At 33.8% G+C, this 9,375-nt stretch overlaps 1 protein-coding gene across 1 annotated transcript; it reads left to right on the forward strand.

The window, feature by feature from the left end:
* The first annotated feature begins 5,293 nt into the window (after positions 1–5,293).
* On the forward strand, positions 5,294–6,644 carry LOC106327744 (probable nicotianamine synthase 4). Its single transcript, XM_013765987.1, has one exon. It carries the CDS (start codon positions 5,514–5,516, stop codon positions 6,480–6,482), a length of 969 nt encoding a protein of 322 aa, XP_013621441.1. The 5' UTR covers positions 5,294–5,513; the 3' UTR covers positions 6,483–6,644.
* The last annotated feature ends 2,731 nt before the right edge of the window (positions 6,645–9,375 follow it).

The raw sequence follows: 9,375 nt of genomic DNA on the forward strand, positions 1-9,375 counted from the left end.
TGAAGAAGCCAAATGTTTGTATTGGAGATAACAGAGTCCTTGTCCACGTTTTATGGTATAATTTTAGTGACATGAGTTCATGTCCACGTATTGTTGTATAGTTTTATGGAATCAAAACAGAGAGTTTGTCCACGTTATCTACTATAAACACATTAGCATCACTCATCCACACATCACCCATCCACAAATCACCCAACCACGCATCACTCGTCCACAAATCACCTATCCACAAGTGTCATTTCCATTAAGGGCAAAATTGTCCACAATCTGTTGCTGACCCACAACAAAGTGTGTTACATGTAAGAAGTGTCTATAGGTGTAATAGAAAGTCAAAAAGTGTCTCTTAGTGTAATCAACTCTCAAAAATAACACTTCCGACCGTGGAGCAAGATGAAACTAGACCTAAAGAAAGAGTGTCGACATAAGCACACAAGAGATACATATAAAACAGTTATCTACTATTTATGCTTTTTTATTCTTTCAAGGACATTTTCGTATTTGCAAATAAAATTACGGACAAAGGGACATTAACTTAACTGAAAGATATCAAGTACTAAGCATAGAGACCAAAACAGTGAATAAATTTGAGACAACAATGCTTTAAGTCTATGCCTAGAAGAATTTTAGTCCATAATTTTCAAACTAAAAATCTTAACAAATCCGCACAATTTTCCATTTAGTCTTTTAACATTTTTAATTCATCTCTATGTTTTGACTTTAAACTCAATCAGAGAATAATATTTTCTTTAACCTAGTTTTTACCTCTTTATTGTAAGAATATTTGATGTTATGCCATTAGTAAAATATACAAGTGTTAATTATTTTTGTCAAAATTATCGAACTTTAATTTTGATCCGTCGAACGTGCATCAACAGTGAGGATGGCAACATCCTGTGTCAATTTGGTCACCTCTCATTCTGAACGCCAAAGCAAAATGAAACCTTTTTTTCAGTTTAACGAAATACAAATTAATTTTATAATCGCACAAAAATGGAAAAACTTGATACTGAGTCAAAACTTAGATGTGTAATTACTGGACACGATTTTTTTATTTTTTTTTGGTAAAAATGTAAAGATATTATTACCAAGGTTTTTCAGTTTTTGACAGAAATACAAGGAAGACAAAGAAAGTAGAGCAATTGAAAAAAACAAACTAAACAGAAGCACTTCCGAACCTAAGCAGGGACTGACTCAACAAGCAAAACCGCTAACTAGACGACACTACTCCATCAACACAAACCCGCTTACAACAAGAAGAGAAGCCACAGTGATTTCAAGAGACAGAACCCGGTAGAAATTGGCGTACCCGATGGACTGCTCTTAAGGAATTGGCTCCTCCAAAAACAGCTTACGAATGGCCTCCTAAGCAGCAGCCAACACAGCCGGACGGTAACACTCGAGGCCAAGTACACCCGCACCGACGAGGCAGTGCAGTTATTCGGAAAGGAGAGCCTCCAAGGATCGCCACATGCCAAGGACCTACACCAAGCAGACAGAGAAAGCAAGTACCACTTTACCTAAGCAAAAGCGGACAGGAGACAGCCCTAGATCAATCCCCTGTAACAAGCTCGCTCTATACGCGACGCCACCGAGAAAGAGAGCCACAACTGACTAAACCGACAACTATCCTCCTCACGCGCATCAACAACGGAGAACCCGTAGCGGATCTACCTAGCTGGGAACCGAAAGAATCCCATGAGACTCTTCGAGAGCAGAGACTCACCTATCTTAAAACACGCGCATCCGAGGGCAAAGAACAAGCAGAAGAACACCGAACCTCCACCGCCAAAGACATCACAGCAACGATGCAGAGGAAGTGAGAATGCTCACCCACGCCGAGAAGGAGGGGCATCAGAGACAAGGAAAAGGAACATATCCGCTTCAAGAGGTCAGATCTGACACCAGATCTTCACCGCCCTCGCTGAAACCCAACCGCAGGAACCGCTTGACAAGCCCACCTCCATGTTTCTCCGACACTCCGAGCAAGACAACGCCATATCTGAACCGCGGTGGCGAGAGAACTCAGAACACCGAGAAAGGAAACACAAAAAGAGAGGATTATGAAGCGGCGAAGACAGAGGAGCAAAACAGAAAAGGGGGGGGGGCGGAAAGGCAGAAAGGCTTTCGGCCACCCAAAACGGCGGAGAGATTAGGTTTTGGTCTTAGAGATGGAAGAGAGGATTTTTGGAGAAGAGAGATAAAGTAATCACAATAGACACAACTTCTTTCTTTGCAGGGCTAGATCTAAATACTCTTGAATTGATTCAATTGTGATGACAAACTCTTTATCTGAATAAAGATATACCACAACAGTCCATAACTTTGACATAAGGTTAATAAAATAGAAATAATAAAGTTTTTAATAATAGAAATGGAAACCCTCAGGAAATTCTTCGAATTGCGGAAGTGGAGAGTGAGGTATGGACGGAGGCTCAAACAACAATTCCAGAAAGGCAATTTCAGGGTACACAAGCTTTTGACTGGCAATCTTCGGATCCTTCAAAGATTTGTTTTATAGATGGTGCGTGGAAGGAAAATGATAAATTCTCCGGGTAGGGATAGTTCTGCCGAGGCGTAGGATCAGAAGAGAAGATGATGGGGGCGATGAATCTCCGAAGAAGCTTATCAGCTCTACATGCATAATGTGAAGCTTTGATATGGGCTATGGATTGCATGAAGACCTTTGATTTTTCAGACGTAGTTTTTGCAACAGACTGTTCTCAACTAGTGAAGATGGTGTCCTAACCTGACGAATGGCCAGCTTTTACTACACACTTGGAGGAGTTTCGACGCAGTAAGAGTTTCTTTCTTTCCTTCAAGATTCAACATATACCAAGAGCAACTAATCTAGTGGCGGGCAAGCTTGCACGAGGTGCTCGGAGTTTCCCTTCAGCTGTGTTCTATGTTAATTCTACCCCACCGGTTTGGATTTCCGAGTCGGTAGAACCTTTATCTTAGTTTAGTTATTATTGTTGTAAAAAAAAAAAAGGGACGACCGGAGCTCAGAGATGGATGAGAAGAAGTTTCTAAGCAAAGAAAACAAAACAAAGGTTAAAGATAATTACAAGAGAACTGAGTCTAGAGTTTTTTTGGGGTGTAAACTGGATCTAGAGTTCTCAGGAGAATATGTAAAATGAATAATTAATTTCGTTTAAATAGCGAGATTTGAACAAGATTAGTTATGAAAAATACTTGCGTTCACCCTTTGTGGTGAACTGTCAAATTGAAAAATATTTTTGTTCATCCTTTTTGGTGTACTGTCAAATTCTTCATCTCTTATCACCAATCAAATTAAAATGTTATGTAGAATTAAAACAAATATCTATATATCTAATTTATTAATAGTTCAGCATTTATAGTTGAATGCAAGGTTTTTTCTAAAAGTTTTATATATCTAATTTATTAATTTAAGATTCTATTTTTATTTATCGCTGGAAATTGTCATTTAAATTTTAGACAAAGTTGTTATTAGGCTACTTAAATTTTGGATCCTTTCATGTTTGTTTCAATATTATTAAACGCTACTTAGATAATAAAACCGGTATACTTAAACTAAACCAACATCATCTAATAAAACTAAACCGGTGTCATATTTTAAAACTAAACTAAAATTAAACCTTTGGTTATCTACTATTAGAATAACAATACAATACACACATCTCTTCCTATGATAAGGGTGGGCACTATACCCGATATCTGAAGTGGCACCCGAACCCGATCCGAAACACCCGAACCGAAATTCGAACCGAAGTAGCAGAATATCCGAACGGGTATTGAATTAGGAGATATTGGATATCCGAATCCGAACGGATAATATCCGAACCCGAATGGATATCCGAAAATAACCGAACATATGTATAATTAACCTTATATTTCTAGTTTACATCTCTCATTTTATATAAAATATTTATATTGATACTACACATATTTTAAGTTCATATGATATACATACAATTACGGAAAAAATGATTTGCTACTCACTTAAAATGCATGTCAAATTTTTTATTTCAAGAATTAACAAAAAGTTTCATCCAAAATTTAAAAACAATAACCAAATTAATGTCTTTTTAGTTTCAAAATGTTATGTCCAAATCTATTAGCCATTCAATCTATTAAAAATAAAAAATTAGTTAAGTGAAAGCTATAATTTTAAATACAATAAATTTGAGAAAAGAAAATTTAATTTTGTTTTTTCAAAATCTAAATATCCGAAACCGATCCAAAATAACCGAACCCGAACTAAAAATATTCGAACCCGACCCGAAGTACAGAAATACCCGAACGGGTTCTACACCTCTATACCGAAATACACGAAAATCCAAAATACCCGACCCGAATCCGAACGGATACCCGAACGCCCACCCCTATCCTATGACATGTCTTAACGACTGACTCTAATCGGACATCAAGTTAGTATAGATGATCGTCTTTAGTTCTCTCCAAATCACTAACTGCAACATAACAAAATATAATTAATTCATATTTTGCCCATCTTTCATCATGCTAAATTATCATATATTATATAAATATAAATTACATATATATGACGTTACATAAAATACATATTTGACAATCATATACCACATACTAATTTTATAATAAGTTTCATAATGACAGTTTTTGTATATATTTAGTCATTTATAACACAGACCAACACGTTATATGATTGTCGAATGCCATTATATTTTCACATGATAGTATAATGTTATATTTTAAATAATTTACCATTATATAATAAATTATAATTTAAAAAATATTTTGAATGTACATATTATATTTATTGTTACACATAATATTATCTATACCACCATTTTAGTAAATGGTATAACCTCTGCTAAAATTAAACTACTAACTAAAATTGTGTATATCTTCTTAACTAAATTCATTTAAAATCTATACTATTAAAAATAAATTATTTTTAAAAATTACAATAAAAAGATTTTAGACCTATCTAAAAATAAATGAATCTATTGTATTAATTTAAAGTTCTTTTTGAAATTTACCGTAATCTTTTTTGGACCTATTAAATATGTTGTCATTTAACCAAACCAAAAACCAAATAACTAAACACACTGAACCCAAATTCATAACAAATCAAACGGTTCTTACATCTTGAACTGAAAACCAAAAACTACAACTAAATTGGAAGCGAACCTAAAAAGAACGCCCATATGCCTAAACATATTAATTATATGAACAAACATAGATATTAATAAATTTATCAACAAATGCGTTTTCAGAGCGCGGATCGGATCGTATCTTAGTTAAATTAACCATATATATTTGTTCCGTGAGATCGGTTTGCTTTGCATGTCGTCATGAACCCTAGAAACTGATATCAAAATTAAAATTATGGACCCAAACTCTCTGCCATAAATAACCATCTCTCCAAAGACAATTCACACCACTTGAGAAACATAACACTACCTGATAAACAAAAAAAAAAGAAAAATAGAGAAAGGAGCTCTTTTTTCATTTCTTTTTTCGCACACTGAAGATCTCATAGTGTCGACATGGGCTATTGCCAAGACGACAAGCTAGTGAACACGATCTGCGATCTGTACGAAAAGATCTCGAAGCTCGAGAGCCTGAGACCTTGTGAAGATGTCGACACTCTTTTCAAGCAGCTTGTGTCCACATGCATACCACCAAACCCTAACATCGACGTCACCAAAATGTGTGAAAGCATCCAAGAGATGAGATCAAACCTCATCAAACTCTGTGGGCATGCTGAAGGTCACTTAGAGCATCACTTCTCTTCAATCTTAACCTCGTTTGAAGACAACCCACTTCACCATTTGAACGTTTTCCCGTACTACAACAACTATCTCAAACTAAGCAAGCTCGAGTTCGATCTCCTCGAACAAAACCTTAACGGATCTGTTCCAAAGACTGTAGCTTTCATTGGCTCTGGTCCTCTCCCTCTCACTTCCATCGTTCTTGCCTCTTTCCATCTCAAAGACTCAATCTTTCACAACTTTGATGTCGACCCATCAGCGAACTCCGTTGCAGCTCGTCTGGTTTCTTCTGATCCTGACCTCTCTCAACGCATGTTCTTCCATACCGTTGATGTAATGGATGTAACAGAGAGCTTGAAGGACTTCGACGTTGTATTCTTGGCAGCTCTTGTCGGGATGGATAAACAAGAGAAGATTAAAGTGATCGAGCATCTTGAGAAACACATGTCTCCTGGTGCTTTGCTCATGTTGAGAAGCGCTCATGGACCTAGAGCATTTCTATATCCCATCGTTGAGCCTTGCGATCTCCAAGGTTTCCAAGTGTTATCGGTTTATCACCCGACCGATGAAGTTATCAACTCTGTTGTGATCTCAAGGAAGCTCGATGGAGATGTAGGTAATCATGATCACATGGATCAAGCTTCTGAGCTCGCGTGCAACTGTTCCCAGATCCACGCGATTATGAACAAGAAGAAGAGCATTGTCGAGGAGTTCACAGGTTCTATTGAAGAACAGCTTTCTTAGAGGTTACTGTTTTATTACAGTTTTCTTTATCTATCTATTATGTCTTTTTTCTACAATAAACTGGATGTTCATGCTACAGTATCGTTCTTGTCTTTTCTTTGTTCTGTTTCTTATTTGACAATGACCATTTCTTTTTGTTTGATTCTGACAAGTCTATTGCAATTTGCGAAGGGTCAATCAAACTTATCTGTGACAGAACCGATTACTCTTGTCGGTATTAAAATGAAAATAAAAAACATAAAAGGTCCCTTTAAGATAACGATACGATTGGTCGAAATTCTCACCTCTAGTTCTGTTCAAAGAGCAGACTTTGTGAAAATATTATCCTAAAGTAGAAATATCGGATTCCAAAGGAACATGATTCTTTTTTTTTTCCTCTCATGTCATCTACAAGAAAAGATGAAAGACCAATTGTTTCTATTCTGACTTCAAACTACATTAAGTAAAAAAGGGAACGTATTTACTAATTACTATTTAGGATATCAAACACTACCCCAAATATCCCTTATATATTTAAAGAAATACACTATAACAAATACATTCACAGTACAATAGACACGTGACAGTTTCACAGCAATTTGAAAATGAACACCCTGACAGGTCAAATGTAGAGAATTTTTCAGTCAAAATCTACATAAATATGTTCACACTATGTATTTTACGTTTTGCTTTTAAATATAAATCTCACATGTAAAGTTTCAATAAAACTCACATTATCCAGATTTTTTTCCGATTCGAATCAAAACGGATAACGAATCGAAAATCCAATTATACATATATTATTTTTATTATTTACGGATAGGTTGGGCAAAATATTAGTAAATTTTTATTCGATTCTTTATCCGTTTTGATTCGAACCAAAAAATCTTGATATCCGTAATCATACGAAGCAAATCAAATACTAAAATACAATATCTGTAAAAAACAAAGAAAATCACAAATACTAATATTTTTAGGAACGGATATCCGATTTGATCCGTTATATGAATATATATATACATATATTTAAAGAATTATATATATATAAGTTATATATATTATAGTTTATATGATTTTTACAATATTTTCATGTATTAAATTTATTATAGGGAAAATTGCCAAAATGGAACAAAAATTCAGCATGGTTGTCCTTTTGGTATAAAATTTTTTTTGTCCACTTTTTTTTCTTTTACCCTTTCCAATTCTAAAAGTTAACTAAATAAATAGTTTTATGAATAAAAAAAATTGTAAAAATAGAAACAATTGATAAAACACCCATATACACAAACTGATATTTTTTTTTTGTTGAAAAACTTGATAAATTAAATTTTAAAGTTACTTCTACTAAAAGTAGAATTCATCTTTTACGGAAAATGAGTTAGTAGAAGGTGAATTCTAGATTAAACAACTTCGTCTACTTTTTTTAGAAAGAACAATCCACTTTTAATTAAAATTCTAAATAGGGGGAATGTGAATTCTAGTAATTGTAAAGATAGCTACTGTTCTATAAAAAGCAGCTTCTACTTTTATTACGTATTCTACAATTCCCGGGATGTGAAATCTAGACATTACTCTGACGGCTACATGAGATAGAATCTGCTTATGGGATTTCTGTTTTCGTAGAAAGTGTCTTTTACGGATAAGAAAACCTGATTTTTGCAAAAATTTAGGAACTTTGAGTTAAGAAATTATTCTAAAAATATTTCAAATATTCTAACTTCCTAAAACATGTATATCTGGTCGCAAAAATATTCTAAATATATTTGTAATCTCTGTGCTTGCCTAAAACGTTACAAACATATATTTTTGATTTTTGATATGTTTACAAACATATATATATATATATATATATATATTCAACGTTTATTTTATTTATTTACAAACATATATCGACTAAAAAATAAAGGGAAATTTGCCAAAACTAACCCACAACTTTATTTTAACCCCAAACCTATACTCAAACTTGAATCAAATGGAAAACTAACCTAAAAGCCTTGTGAAATTACAGCCCAGCCCTTTGTGACCAAACAAAAAACAGAAATCATTTTTACGAATATAGCCATAGTAAGTCGTCTGAGTCATCTGAGATGTTTGAAGTCGTTTAGACGACTACAAAGTAAGTCTTCTGGTGTAGCTGATTTTAAAAATAATTTTTAATTTTCTTAAAAAATATTTTGATAAGCGAAAAATTAAAATCATCTAATTATAAACAGTTTTAAGTGATATAAATTAAAATATAACAAAATTGAATTGTTTTCAACATAAATGAGTGTAGGTAGTGAGTCATGGTATTCTTTGGTCTAGGGTTTGGCAACATATGTTGTAGTATTGTATGTATACTTAGGATTAAATTTTGGAAAGCTTGAATGTTTTTTTTGAAAAATTAAATTTTTACCTATACATGTTTATTTTTGTGTATAGTAAACAATTTTGAAGTTTAATTTGATTTTATGAAGTGTTTAGTTAGTTAATTAAGTTTAGGGGTTATGTTTAGGGTCTAGATGACTTACATTTCAGTCGTCTGGGGAAGAAATTGAAACAGACGACTTACATGTAAGTCGTCCAAATATTCCCGCCTAAAATTAAAAAAAAAAACTTATTTTCCCGCTTAAATAATTTAAACCAGACGACTTACATGTAAGTCGTCTGGGAAGTCTTCTATTTTAATTAGTTTCCCACTAAAAATATTTTAATTTCCCGCTAAAAATATTAAAGTCTTCTGGACGACTTAAGTCGTCTAGGAAGTCGTCTGAATCAAAAATATTTAACCTAATTGGATTTTTTGTCTCCCTATATAAAGAAAAATTTACCCATTCTTTCTCCTCATCTCAAATGGCTGCAACAAAAATGTAATGTTCATCACTCTAAAACTCTTCAACCTCTCTATAATCTCTTTGACTTGAAAACACCAAAC

Source organism: Brassica oleracea, chromosome C1 (genome assembly GCF_000695525.1).
Source record: "Brassica oleracea var. oleracea cultivar TO1000 chromosome C1, BOL, whole genome shotgun sequence".
Classification (NCBI taxonomy): domain Eukaryota; kingdom Viridiplantae; phylum Streptophyta; class Magnoliopsida; order Brassicales; family Brassicaceae; genus Brassica; species Brassica oleracea.

Excerpts from the sequence above, each read along its gene's own strand:
- LOC106327744 (XM_013765987.1), top strand. The coding sequence starts at position 5,514 with ATGGGCTATTGCCAAGACGACAAGCTAGTGAACACGATCTGCGATCTG.